The following is a 15,143-nucleotide window of genomic DNA, read 5'->3' as shown; positions in this document are numbered from 1 at the left end:
CTCACCTTCTTTTCAGCTCAGTCTTTCAGCAACTTCCCTTGATATGGCACATTTCTTCTTCAATGTTCCTTGACTCCCAGTTTCCTGCTTTGCATCAGGCTATTGTGGGTATTTCACCTTAACAGGCCCCTGGTCCCTGTTCTGTGTCCTCACTCCCAGTACCAAACTCATATCACAACTGGAAAGATGAACTCACTAGATATATAATTTTTCATATTGGATTCCATCTGGATCCATCTGGAGAGCGAGAGGAAGCAGCATACTAAAAGTCAAGAGCCAAATTTTACATCCAGGTCCTAGGTAGTTAATTTTAGATTCAGGCAAATTAAATTTGACTGTTTTTTTCACTTGTAAACTTCCAATAGTTCCTTTCCTCTCGTTATGATCAGGAGAAAATCCACTGGAAGTGGGAACCGATAACTTCCTTGCTTCTAATATTTCTCTTCACAATAAGTATGTCTTTTTCTTCTCCAAGAAAGAATGTAATAGTGTGTAACATATCCTACCATGGAATAGGAGCTAAAATGGAAAGAAACCTGAAGCTGCCCATTTTTCTACAACCTTGGAAATTTTGAGTTCAGAGTTTCTTCGTTATCAGCAAGCATTTTCTCCCATAGTTAACCCATTCCAATCCTTCAAAAGTAGCATCTGTTCATTTCAGCACAAAAAAGAAGAAATCCATCTGTCAGCTGATGAAATTCCTAGTCTGAAGTATTTGCAGAGGTGGAATATTTTAAAGAAAGAAACACAAAGAGACTTGTTATGCTTAGAGTGCATTGGCTTGAGTCACATTTTAAATTTCAGAGGACTGTAACACTTTAATAATAAACAGTGAAAGCACTTTGAGAATGAATTATTTGTTTTAATGCTTGCACTTTAATGATATTTCACAAAACTTTGGAGACCCTCATGCAATATAAACTTTTTATGGACAGTTGCATTTTTAATTATTGTTCCAATGAGAGAGCTCTTACATTTTTTCACTCCAAGGTGCTTATATATAAAACCTTGACAGCTCTCTAGAATTATTGCTTTAAAATTCATTTCTTTCAGTTCATAGACTTCAAGAATAGGGTAAATATTTTTGTATTAAGTTGACACTGGTAGGGAGAAAAGGGTTCTTAGGGATTCATGCCTGAAAGATGTGGCATCTGTCTGAGGAAAAGGGGCTTTATAGCCTTATTACCATGAGTGTAGGGCACATTTAACCTGACAGCCACAATGGACCTCCAGCTTTGTTTCTTGTTAGTTTTAAAGGGAGAGAAAAAAAGCAAAGTTACTGCTTTCAGGGTTATAGACAACAACATATACAACTGGTTCATCATGAACTCATTGCTGGGCAGCGTTATCTGTTGGGTTAGAGCAGCGATCTCAAGTCAAAGGCTGTGATACTGTTGGCTCATGTGTGCTTAATTCTATCAGTTTTTCTTGAAATGCTCTGATAATATTTTTTAAAAATTTGAGCACAGACTTTGTAAGATGCTAAGAAGGCATATTTGGAATCTTTGTTCCCCAAGCTATGCACTCAAAGGGTATTCAAAGGGCATTTATTGGAGACATGCTGTTAGCAATGAACCCTTTTAGCAGTGTTTCATCAGAGTGAATTACAGAGGTCTGTTCTCTTGAGGCAAGACTTTGAATATTAACTACAAGACTGTTGTTTATTATGCTCTTGATATTGTGGGGGAAGATGCAGTTTCTATTAAGAGTCCCAGGGACTATGAATAAATTGTACTTGGGCCTTTTCTAGTTACATTGATTATAAAACCCTCACAGTGTCTAGCACATTTGACCTAATCTAATCTGTATCAACACACATTTGGGATTGATTCACAGTATCTGAAATGGTACAGGACTGTAGACAGCATTCCCTCTAGGATGGAGAAGTATCCCTTAGACATGCAGAGGGATCAGCTTAACTCCCTGTGTTCTTGAGAAGGGCTGCAATACTGATGTCATTTGCTGAGATACTCTGCAATATGTCGCTCACACTTCAGTAAATAATTTCTCTCTGGCACAGATTAAGGTATTTCAACATCAAAAATAAGCTTGCCAAATCTGTCATTACCAAACCCAAGCAGCCTCACCTCTGCCTCCCAAGTCCTTCAGGTGTCAGTGAGAGATCTGGCTTCTGCCAAGCCTGAGGCAGAGCTGTGTCCTCTGAAGGTCTGCACAAATGCCAGGGAAGATGGCAACACAGGCAAGAGTTGGCATTAGAGTGGTTGTATCAGGCAGAATTGGGTTCGTCTGGACTTTAACTGGTCCACGTTGTGAAGTTTCAAGTCAAACCTGGTCTTTTGGCTGCTCAGTAGATTCTTCTGTTCAGTACAATCTGATGTCATAAGTAAACACTCGCAGTGATCATATTATTGTCATTGCCTTCCATTAGTGACTGACAGAGAGGTTTCATCTCTCTCCAGAAAGGTATAGTGCATCTCCAGGCTACAATTCATAAATATTGAGTTAAATTAGAGGCAGAGTTTGAGTTTTCACATTTCATCAAGTACCTCATGTAAAGACAAAGTGGAATAGATCCACCTAATACACACACATTGCCTCTATCTGGTGACCTGTCTCTAATCACATAAACTCAGCTACAATCTAATGAAATATTTCTTTTGTCTGCAGTGCCCAGACTCAGCCTGCAAACAGGACCTGCTGGCCTACCTGCAGCGCATTGCCCTGTACTGCCACCAGCTCAATATCTGCAGCAAAGTGAAAGCAGAAGTTCAGAACCTGGGAGGAGAACTTATCGTATCAGGGGTAAGCTGGGATTTGTATTTAGCCATTTATGTTTCCCACGTAGCACTTGAAAGGGAGCATTTTTGATTGCAGTAATACACAAAACAAAAATCCACTGATTCATAAGCAAGCTTTTTAAAAATGTTATCACCATTATTCCAGGCCTTACAATGGCTTGTGTAGAGCAATTTGATTTTCCAATTACCCTTTGTTTATATTAACCTTGTAAAATCTTCATTCTTCCAAAAGAGAAGTAATTTTATAGCCTAGAAAGTCACTGCCAAGCTGTGAATATTATAATTATTTGGAGCTTTTGTATATTTGCTCATTATAAATCTTCTTTCCTTTGTTAGTACTGGTAATTTCCTTCCTCTGTGCAGAAGCCAGCTCTGTATGAAGTGCATATTGTTAAGATGGTGATGACTAATGGGATTCATTCACTCAGGTTCCAATGCACACTAGGTTTAGCAAAAAAATCTGGAAGGCCAGCAAAATATTTTAAATTTTGATGCATGTGCTGTTTTCAAATACTATTGGCAAGCACAATGATTATATGCTCTAGTGCCCATCCAATTATTTCAGTTATTTTCAATGAATACTGCAAACTTCTTACACACAATCTTTTTTAGAAATAAAGACAGGAATATGCAGCAGCAGTAATACGATAAACAAAGAGTTTTCTGTATTTTTAAAGTATTTTTTCTTTCCTTCTCCTAATGTTGGCTTCTGTGCCTCTGGGAGAATACTAGAACCAAGCAGTAACAATTGCTGCTCTTCACAATTTCCTTTTTTTGTTCTTTCACCCTAGTATTAGCCCCGTGACACATTTGTTATCCTCTAACTCAAATACAGGCCACACGTATGTAAATGTGCAATATTTTCACTCTCCTGAGTGTGTTTTCACAAAGTGGTGATTTGTGAGACCCGAGAGGCTTCAAAAAAATTGTTTTCAAATGTGGTTTTGAAAAAGCACCCTTTCATTGTTTAAGCCCAATCAAGTACGAAGATTATTAGGACAACTAACTTGTGCCCTTCATTCCATCCATAAGATTCCCCAGTGACATCACTGGCCTTCCTCAAGCATATCAGAAGTCAGAGAAAATGTTCTCAACCACATAACATTTTTATTTTTTTTTTTTTTGCAAAGCACTATAGAAGGTCTTAAACATTTGCCAGGCTTTCTTGGATCAAACATTCTGAAGTCATACATACAATCCTAAAAGGAGCTGCTTAAAGGTTCCTGTATCTGTCCTGCAATTGGTCTTCACTTCTTGACGTATGTACGTATGTAATTTTAATACCTTGATCTTCCCACAGCAACGAAAAGATCCTCTTCCATTCTCCTGATATTAACGGAATGATCTGTCCTTGTATTGCTGACAGCTATGCTGCAGAGTTGATTGCTATGATCTTTTCTTACCTACTGCCATCTGGGTCCAGCTTTTCATACCCATCGAGTCGTCATATTCATCTCTCGACAACAATTACCCCAAATCAGTGCTTCAACCAGCTTGGCTTTTGTGGTTGTGTGTGTTTCTTTTTTCGAGTCTCTTTATTCAGTGTATGTGAATGCTGAATAAGCCATTGTGAACCTCGAGCATCTATTCGTTCCTGGAACATCCCCATCCGTTGTGAAACTATAAGTGGCCGAACCGCTTGACTTCATCATTCCCAGTCTGGCATTGTTGGCACCCGCTGCTTACCAGGCTTCATCACCATTGTGTTTCTGTTTGGTTGGGGTTTTACAGTCAGTTGCAAAGACAAAAGTAGCTTCAAATGAAGAAATGATTTGGTTCTGTTCCCAAGACTCAGTAGTACTGATGTACGGAAAATTTGAAGGTTGCCCAGCTCGCTTCTTCTGCTGGTGCCTGAACAGGAGGTGACTCAGAGTTGAACTCCTGTGCATCCCTTTGTGAGAGCATTATCTTGTGATCTGATATAACACAGTGCAGTGCTTTCCTGATAGTGTTTTCTGAGCTGTTTATCTTCAAGGTGCTGGGTACTGTATGCTCCTTTGCTATCCAGAGGTCTGGTATCCAAGTGCACATCTACATCTGCTTGTCTACTTGCTGCTTCTGCTTCCATCTTCTTCTTCATTTTCTCTTGGATAGCCAATTACAAATAAACAGTATTTTATTTGTATCAAAATGAAATACCATTATTTGGCAACTTGCATACAGTACAATGTTAGAAGTACTATAGAAATCCAGAATTCCAGCTTCCCAACCTGTGACTATGGAATTAACTTTATGTTTGCAATATATTTAAGTGTTTTGATGTAAATATCAAGAACCAGGATGATTATTACAATATTGTGATTTACTACTGTGTTTTCAGAGAACTACAGTATCATTCAGATCGATCCAAAAGATGACTTATGACTCAGAATTCTTATAGAGAGTAGAATCTCTGCTTGAATTCTTTCATTATTAAGAATATTAATCAATATTTATAAATGAAATGAAGGTATGCATATGTATGTTTGAATCTGCGTGTGGGTGTCTGCATATTTATATAAAAAGGAAAGAGACATAAAACCAATTAAAACCTAAAAGACAGATGAAAGCCACCCCACAGTTCCTATAGCTTGGTTAGAGAAAAATATGTTGCAACAACTTCAAAAATATTGTCTACATAACACATAATGTGCTATATATATTTTGATGAAACTTCTATTTTTTTCCCCCCTACAAGATTCAGTATTTCAGTATGGTTTATCTCTGAAAATAAGCCTAAAGCTGATCTTGTTTGCTTTTTCCTCTATAGATTGATATGGTACTAGCATAGCATATGAAGGGGTCCTTTTTGGCATCAGTGACTTTGCTGCAAATAGGAAAACAGATCAAAAAGTAAGAAAATGTCACAGTCCTGAAGTGTAAATTATTTCAGTAAAGAACCCACTGTTTTTTCCCTTTCCTTTCTCCCATTGCTTTTCCCTCCAGGCTCTTTTTTCTCCTTTGATCTTTCCCATCAAACTCCCTCCATGCAGATAGCAAAACTATTTTTACTAGACAAGTAAGACCTGGCAATTGGGAGTTAGGATACGTCAGCTAATACCTCATTATAGCAGTGGAGAAAGGCCAATTTGTCTGTTGCCTTGGTCCTTTATGTTGCAAGATGAGACTTCTAATTTCTGATTCCAGTTGAGTTTTGGAAAGTGAAATAAGAAAAAAACTGTGTTCTACCTGTCCTTCAGTGAGGAGCCTTGGAAACTGGAAGAGGATTATAGGGAAGAAAGTAAGTAAAAATGGTGAGGAGGTTAGCTAATAGCAAACACAAATTAATATAAAAAATTGCAAAAGATTTTGCAAATACTTCTGATCTGTGTAGATGATATTCTTGTTCCTAATAAAAGTCTCTTTGACCTTAGTCCATAAACAGATATATATTTCTGTAGTTTTAAATTTGAATATTCAATTTGTAGTTCCCCTCTAAGAATAAACAACGTCCTTTAATGAAATTACAGAGTAAAAGCATTTCAAAATAATTTGCTTTGTCTCTTGCCTTAGTTTATTTAAAGTAATACATATTTGCTTCGTAATCAGTTACACTATTGTATTGGAATGAATCCTCTGAGGTGCTGAGCATACACTACTCTCAGTAAATCCCATTTGCATATACTTAGCTCTTGCTGATAGCCTTGCCTGTTTGTGGGAGCTACTTTTGTTCAATAGAGTTGCTTTTAATGATGATGTTTCTCATTTGGATACAAATTCAGACTTGTGACTGTAGGGCTGCTTTATTTTTCTAGTGTTCCTTCCTGCCTCTTGTTAGCAAGAGCATTACAATAAAACAAATATATATATTCATTTCTTACTTTAGAATAAATATCCACTTGTTCTGTTTACTGCTGCTCAGAAGCTGATCAGCTCATTTACCTACTACCCATTTAGGCTATGAGCTTGCATTTTTTAAAATTCTTGTTTATGTTAGTAGATTTGCCACAGATTTTCATGTAGGATTAGACTGAGCAGAATCTAAGAAAATCCCTTATCCAAGGCAGCCCCTTATCGTGTTCAGGTTTGATTTGGAGCCCTACAGATCTAATCAGCTGTATTATCAGAAAATTTGCCCAGAAAGTCTGAAACTTCTGAGCCAGACAGATATGCAGTGTTGTACCATGTGCCTTTGAACACTGTCCAAAAATATGGAATCAACAGCCAAAGCACTCTCCAAACATATACTTTAGCTGGGTCCAGTTCTCCATTGTTTTCCAAATCCCATTTATCTTAACATAATAGGTTCAACTGCAATACTCAGAGAAGGATTCTTATAATCTGTTGAAGATACAAGGCAGTTTAGTTAAGGTTGTGAGTTTACTGGGGAGCTCCTGCTTGGGGAATTTCAGTGAGGGCTTTAGTGGGAAAAGGAAGGTAAAAGGGCTGGAGCCATCCCATTAATTTTGAGTAGGACATTACAAAAATTGCCATAGCACCTTGACTGGGAGGGTGGATACATAAAAATATTAACAGATACAGGACATAGGGCAAAATAAATGTAGGTTTATTCTTGATCAGTGATAAGAGTAAGGTAACCAGAAAGAGCTGGTCCTCATCAAAAATGAATGAACCTCATTATTTATCACAGAGTAACAGGGAGCATCCAGCAGTTATTTCAGGTGAGCTGGCAGTGTCCTTATCAATTTGCCTATGGATCTTATATGGAATAAAAGAAGATAGTTTAAAGGTCCTACTTTTCTTTCATTTAAGGTTGAATCACTGTAAACTACCTCGTGCTGTAAAAGCAAGTTGGTATGTGTGTGGGCAGTGAAGTATCAAGTTGCTACTTATTAATTCTAGAGACTCAAAGAAAAATCAGGTAATTTGAGGTTCAACTGTTATTAAAAGTGAGTAAGGCTGTCTTTCATTGAATTTGGATTAAGAGCATGTACCTAAACATTTACTTAAGAGCCACTGATGGGTTATTTCATTTTCCTGAAAAATAAAGCCTTTCTGGAGTGCTTTCCTTTGCTTTAAAGTTGGCAGTCAAAGAGAACTTTTGCATGTAAAATGCTTAAGAATACGGACAAAGTGTTGTTTTGGAGCTTGGCAAATAGAGTGATTTAATTCCTCCTGAATCGGGCAAGAATTTAGCATTATGTAAAAGAAAGTTTCCTGAAGGGAGAGTTGGTAAATTAATAAAACTGTTGGGGTCCTTTTTCTTCAAGATTCTCAAGAATACAAAAAGGTTATTGCTGTTACTTAGCTAGCAAGAAAATCAGTTTTACTATTAATTTATAATAGAAATGAAACAACTGGCCCACATACCGTCATCTCTAAACTGTAGGGATGTGGATTTGACAGATGGATCAAAAAAATAAGGAATTGGCTGGATGGTCTCCCTGAAAGAGTTGTGGTCAACAGCTCAATGTCCAGGTGAAGAAGAATGATGAGTGGTGTCCCTCAGGGGTCAATATTGGGTCAACAGTATGGACCATGGGATTGAGTGCACCCTCAGCAAGTTTCAAGAGAGACCTTGATCTATTCTGTATATTCAAGTAGCTCATGTCACCTGCTTTGGAAGAAATTAAAGAAATGAAAAATACAGGGAGATGTTTCAGCTGGGCAGTTTGGGATGGAGAGATATTTAAGTAACCTCTGCATAAGTGTTTGAATGTATGCAGATATATTGATACTCAAGAGCGTGAAATAAAGCCGTAGTAAATGTACTTTGTTCCAAAATATATGGCTGTATAAGGCACGTGATATTTACACAGGTTTTGATAAACCTTTATCTGGAAAAAATTTGAGCTTTTCTATTTGTGACTGATACAGGAGTCTCCAGCTCCTGCTGGCACAGGATGTCCCTCAGTACACTGTCCAAGAAAGGGACTACCCAATGATATGGTAACATAAAAAATTTATCATCCTGACACTGAGTCAATTTACTACTCCTAGAGGATAAAGGCACCAGTGAATTATGCAGGTTAATCAAAATGAGTGCTGATAAAATCCCTCATGGTCATATATTCATTATATATAATGTATTTTATGGTAGCACTGTCTTAGGGCTTTCTGAAAGTTAAAACAGTGAGGAATTCCTAGTTATCCTATGAAACCTCTCAAAGATGAATAGGAAAAAAAAAAAGACATAAATAGATGTATCTCTAGTGGCTCTAAAGCCATTTGCAATACCTCTCCCAAATATTTGACAATAATAAAGATTTAATTCCTCGTATATAACTTATCTATTGCTTCCCAGTAAAGGTAGTGTGGACCAGGAGCCCAGAGAGTTTATGCAATTGGCATCATTGGAGGGATTCAAGCCCCAGGTAGACAGTGCTGAGCAGATCCAATGTTGGTAATCAACTCATTTCCAGTCAAAAGTTGTACAAGAATTTGTAGAAGCCTTTGGAAAGGTTAATTTTTTTTAATTATTATATGACTGTTTCCTCAAAGCAGCTGAGTGAAGGCAGAGTTTACTCCATGTAAGGAAAAGTAGCTAAATGAAGCTTAAGACAGAACTGAAAAATTCACAAAGAAAATATTTTTTGTGCAATAATCTCAGTTCTTTTGGAGCTCCAATTTGTTGATGTAAGGTTATTTCCAGGTCTAAGAAAACATCTCATATATAAATGCTTATGTAAACACACATACACATAAATATGAAACAATATATCCTGCATAAATGGAGAGATGTTATCTATAATTTAATTTGCAAAGCAAAATCACACTGCACTTGTCTTCATTAGAATATATTCCTGGAGACAAGAAGCACCATCTATATGTCTACATTCAATAAATTCAAATTTAGACAGGTCAGATTTTCTCCTTATTAAGAAGCGTTTTGGCTAGAGGGAACATGCTCTTGTGCTTTATCAGGTGACAAATATTCATGAATTTCTGAAGATTACATTTATTGAAATTTCTCATTAGAAGAGTTTTCTGCAAAGTAAAGCATTTCTGATACCAAATAATCCACTTAATTCCATAAGAACAAAGCAAAGTGTTACAGATTGAAGACTAAAGCTTGAAACAAATATGATCATAGAAAAAGATTAGAGAATTGAAGGAAATACTATTGTATGAGCTTCATTACATACTGCATTTGCTTTAAAAACAGTAACCACTCAAAAATTCAGAGCTCCTCTGCTACAGCAGTTATGGCTTCAGTTCAGCTTGTTTTCCTATTCCAGACCACACTGAATGAGTTGAGAAGAAAATGGGAATATTATGGCTTTCTGATACACAGATTGCACCAGCCCTGCAATAATTAGCAAAGACCATTCTAACATACCCTAAGATATAGTCCTAAAAGATTATTCCTGTAAAAATTACTATAAAGAAAGAGAGGAATATCGTGCTTTCTCACATTTCCTTCTTTTCTTGTATTACTGCCTTTAAAAGAGATGGTTTGGGACCAAGTGTCACCATTTTGTATTAAATAAGAATTCCTTTCCACTGGGGCACTCTCAATTGGCCTCCCTAATGCAAAGCAGAGATTTGCTAATAGGTACATCCCGAGGCTTTAAATAAAAGTTAGGGTTTTTTTTTTCTTTCTCATGGCATTATGGAGAACTGAATTTACATAATGACAGATTTAGCACACAATAGGAGATTTTGGATTTTGTTTCTTATACAAAGTACATCTTGTAGCTCTTGCCATTTTTTAATTCCCTGAGTTGGATAGTGGTGAGACTAAATCTCACTTCTAGAAATACTGTCAGGTGGTGCTTTTGCAGATATTAAAAGAATAACAACTTCAGTTCAAACTCATCAGCTCCTTTAACTTTAATTATTGTTCTTGACAACATGAGTTCCAGATGAGTAACACACACATAGAAACACTCACGGACAAGAAGACATACCCTGAAGGGAAAACATCAACAAGTTTTCTCAGCCTGAGCAAAATCAACTGCAAATACTGAACAGAACAACTTACAACAAAGCATTTAATAGAACTCACAATAGGGATGTGTTTCCATTAAATGCAGGAGGTCATAGGAGCCTTTGGGAAGAGAACAAACAGGGAGAAAGGTTAAAAGTTACCTTTTATCTTTAACCTGTGAAATATTTTCTTCCACAGCCGGGAAAGATTTTTATTACAATTATTATTTATGTACCTCATAGAAGCAAAGGAAAAATATATCTGTTATCACATCATTAATCTTACATAACTGATAAGCAGCTGCATCCACAAAAAGTAAAATGTCAAAGTAAAAAAATAACCAGTGTCAGAAAAATCAGTCCTAACCTCTTACTGTTAGATATTCTCAAATGCTCTCTTTTAACATGAGTTCTTTCAGATTCTGACTAATACATCACCAAAATACCTTGTGAAATAAGTTACGAGGTAGGTAATTGTATCTCTAGAAACTGAGATGAAGTCTACAAGTAACGTGTCCTAAATTTCACCAAAGGCCAAATTAGAACTCTGTAAAACTGGATTAGAGCATCAATATCTGAACCAAAAGACTGCAGAAGCGTTTTCATCCTTTTTTATACGTGTAACTAAATTCAGCATTTCCATTGTCAAAAACTTAGAGAAGTTACAGCTTTACTCAGTGTCAGGTAGGAGGTTACATATTTCACCATTCCTTAACTATGACAGATAATGTACAAGAAGGATTTTTTCACTTATCCATCAGGTTGATCCACTAGAGAAACTGGACATATTTGGGTCAGAGGTGTGTCTGTGTTAAACTCTCAGACTTTAATGATCTGTGTCACCTTGGCATTTTCACATGGTCTTTTCAAGCTCTTGTTTCAATTTCTTAAAATATATCCATTTTTCCTTCTGGATAATACCAGTCTGTATAATGCTCCTGTGCTGTTGGTGCTCCTCAGCTTTTCACAATCTTGCTGTTACTCAAGCTTTGTAGAGAGGAGCCAGTGGTACCTGGGTGGTGCCTGCCCTTTCCATCATTTGTTCATCTCTTTAAGCAAGAAAGAAAGCAGACGAGGATTTTTTTCCAGCAGATCTTTGAGGTCAGACTGAACATGGACCCTTGTTTTAAGTTGATTTCTAGTGCCTGGGTGCAAATTATTAAATCAATTATTCAACCTGCATTCACAGTGTTCTTATGCTGTTAGGCTTAACTTACATCCCTTAAGAAAATATTTGATAATAAAGTCTTCATTTTCTGACGCTTTGCATTTCCCTGCATTCATTTAATTATTCTTAGTTGAATTCTTTGAAACATTTAGAATATTTCTGACTTTCCTTGAATGTATAAACATTTTGAAAATGTTTTCATGAGATATATTCTTTCCCTGCTTTTATTCAATAATGTGTTTTAGTAGGTGAGTAATGTGTTCTAGTGTATGTTCACAACTCAGTCTTAACTTTGCTCTTCATCTTAACTTTACTCTTCCCTTAATTTTCTCTTTATAAACCACAGATGTCATACTGAGAAGGTCAAAGCAAGATTTCAGATGGGGCATTCTCTACTATCTAATCTGTTGAACTGTTTATATCACATTATCATGATGGAATCTTCCATATTTCTCCATATTCCTTGTCTTGTATTGTTACTGGAGAATATCCTTGTTCATACTCAGTCTTCTGGGATTTAATTGTGCTACTTCCATATGTTTCTATCCAATAAAAGACAATTTAACTCTTGCTCACTCTTAAGTCTCTCTGTAGGAAATCTTAGAACCAGTATTAGAGGTGTAATATTTCTCATATTTAAAGATATATCCTCTGAACATTCTTCTCTTTAACAGAATCAGCAACATTGCTCAGCCTTCATAAGGTCTGGTGGTCACAGGAGTTCAAATATATTCCTACTTTATTTGGCAAAAACAACTGTGGTGCAGTAGTCAAGGCATAGGTTACCTAAGTTATAAATTAACTGAATTCTGCTTGGTACTTTTTACCATAAAAGACTTTAAAAATTATGATTTTTCTTTAGTTTTAGCAGGCCATTAGACATAAATATTAATAAGGACTCGATGTAATATAGGGTACCAGAGGTGGTTTTCCTCCTCTCTATCTTCAGACATGCAAATAGCTTGTAGTCAAGAAGATGCACAGAGAAATCAGACAGATGTGTGTTTAATTCAATTGTGAACAGCACTATCATCACTTAGCATTGCTCAGCTGCAGCCTAGTTTTGCATTGTGTTCCTGGAGTTCCATATCATCTCTAAGTCACAGTAACTCTTCATTTTGCCAACTGGGCACCCATTTGTTAAGTTTTTAAACCCACAAATATACTGGTTTAAAGTACCATCTGCAGACACTGCAGGATTAACATTATGATAAAAGTTTTGAAGGGTAAGAAGAAAAATACTTGACTTTTGCTGTTAGGTGAAGGGATTGGTACTAGACATGAGTCACACACTTTCTCTTTTCAATAGAAGCGAAGGAGAGAAAAACAAAGATCACACAGAGCAAGGAATGCACATTAATCATTATTAAGACAGAAAAACTAATCACGATTAGATTACAATTCACATGATCCTTGTAGCATCAAAAAGCCTAAGGGAAAACATAAATATTAGCTCAGTGTGCTTATAATCCATAGTCTTAAAAGAGATTTAAGGAGCATTCATTTTTCCTCTTCCAAAAGGCAGGATCTTATGTTAGCACTCTGTACTGGCACTGAATAGTCCCTGATTCTCTAAGCAGTTTTATTAAATGGAGTTAAGTTTAGCAGCATATACTGGGGTTTTTTTTCACTTTTAGTATACAGATAGGTTATCAAGAAAATCCCAGTGAATAATTTAAGCAATTATGTTTACTCTTGAACCTGGTTTTCCAGAATTTAGATGATAAAAATTCCATTTACAATAAATTACAATGAATATCCCATTTTAAACCTCCCCCCATTTCAGTCCTCGGGATGTTGTTTGAAAAAAAATGTGCCTCAGCCTGTAAGGTTGTCATTGTCTAAAAATGCACGTATTTAAAAACATCACCTCTTTGCAATTTTGTTGATATTTTCTGGAACTTTGAAAGTGTGCTCTGTAAATAAATGTATGCCCAGAATTTTTATACTTCCCTCACTTGTTCTCTCAGCACAGTTTGCCGGTTCTCATTTGCAGTGCAAGAAAACCATAATTCTTTGCTGACCATCTTCATATAGTGGTGTATAGAGGGTACACAGAAGGCCAGCCCTCTGGTTTACTCTTCTCAAGGGTCATTCCAGAGGTGTGGATTGGATGTTTATTCAGCATGGGGGGACACAAGCATAATTCCAGTTGTAGTCACTGGAATTTTACCTGCTTGCACTGGTATGTTTTTGTGCAGTTTGGCTGTACAAAACCACACATTAAACAGTGTCATTTGGATGTCTATGAACCAAATTCGTGCTCAATTTGTTGTCATTTAGCATTTAATGGGGACTGAGCTTTTTGTCCTCTCTTTTTCATCAAAAGATGCCAAAAATTACCCAGTTTCTGAATCAGCAAACCCTCTAGGGCTTTGCAGGCTTAACCTGTGCTATGGGAACAAGTGAGAGGAACCACCAGCCAGCGGGGTCACCCATCGTGGAGGAGTCCCTGTCTCCTTGGCCAAGCATAGCTCCTTCAGCACACGTTTCCCTCTCTCCTCACCTCTACGCTACGGCACAATATTTCTCTTGCTCTCTCTCTCACTATCTCTTTTCTGTATCTCTCGGAAATCAGACTGGAGTTCAGAGCACTTTCACTACCTTTTATGAGGTAGAGTGTGATGTCATAGATGGGGGCAGGGCTAGTCAACTTTCCACCCACCCACCCACCTGTGCTGAGGGAGCTACGCTTGAGACTGGAAGCGGTGACTCCTCAACGGTGAGTAACCTCCTGTCTCATCTATGTCTTTATAGATCTGGGGGTGGAGGGAAGAGACATGCCAAGGGGGGATTTTTTTTGATAGCTTTTTTTTTTTTTTTTTAATTAGCCGTAGGACTCACAGAATTAATTGCATGTGTTGTCTTAGTCACCTGGGAAAAAGCATTTCCTTCCTGTCCTGAAGTCCCAGAGTTTACATCATCTGCAAAGCAATGGTCATGTTTCTCTGCAGAGACAATCCATTTACTGATGGTTAAACTGATCCTTCAGTGTTTAACTTGCCTTGTTAAAAGGCAGGCCCTGGTCCCCTTGAACTCAATTGCTAAACTTCCATTAACTTAATTACGGTATTTAATTACAGTGCTGGGCCATACTTTTTCTTAAGTTCTTTATGATGAAAGGTGGTGTTATTTATATATTTAACATTACTAACTGTGGATAATAGCTGTTTATGTGGGACAGGATTTTTTTTTCCTGTATTCTCTGTTACTGTTTTTGTTTTCTTTGCCCAGAATATTTAATGAAGCTGTGTATTGACAATAGGCCAATGATGAAATAAAACTCAAAGATAAATTGCGATAGACTTATAATTAAGTGGGAAACACCAGGAGATGTAACTGAGATTAACTTTTGAAATTATAAATCAGAGCATTTGATTATTTTTTTCTGTGATAAGAACTTGAGA

At 36.9% G+C, this 15,143-nt stretch overlaps 1 protein-coding gene and 1 long non-coding RNA gene across 5 annotated transcripts in view; one reads left to right on the top strand and one right to left on the bottom strand.

The window, feature by feature from the left end:
• Positions 1–15,143, top strand: part of CTNNA2 (catenin alpha 2) — a 407,233-nt gene that overhangs the window by 376,262 nt on the left and 15,828 nt on the right. For all 3 annotated transcript variants that reach the window (XM_039383431.1, XM_039383432.1, XM_027729292.2), the window contains one exon: positions 2,629–2,763. In XM_039383431.1, coding sequence (XP_039239365.1) covers positions 2,629–2,763 — 135 coding nt within the window. The remainder of the gene's footprint in view (positions 1–2,628; positions 2,764–15,143) is intronic.
• Positions 3,855–14,305, bottom strand: LOC113992209. 2 transcript variants are annotated; one of them, XR_005564327.1, is made up of 4 exons: positions 14,243–14,302; positions 11,581–11,713; positions 5,800–5,954; positions 3,855–4,844 (listed from the first exon to the last, which is right to left on the bottom strand). It is a non-coding gene; the product is annotated as an uncharacterized LOC113992209 (long non-coding RNA). The 2 variants fall into 2 exon arrangements; XR_005564328.1 differs by lacking the exon at positions 11,581–11,713 and having other exon boundaries at positions 14,243–14,305.

The sequence above is a fragment of the Pipra filicauda genome, unplaced genomic scaffold (assembly GCF_003945595.2).
Source record: "Pipra filicauda isolate LSUMZ 115617 unplaced genomic scaffold, ASM394559v2 scaffold30_size5312502_pilon, whole genome shotgun sequence".
Lineage (NCBI taxonomy): Eukaryota > Metazoa > Chordata > Aves > Passeriformes > Pipridae > Pipra > Pipra filicauda.
The sequence above is the reverse complement of the archived record's forward strand: the minus strand, read 5'-3'. Positions and strand labels throughout refer to the sequence as shown.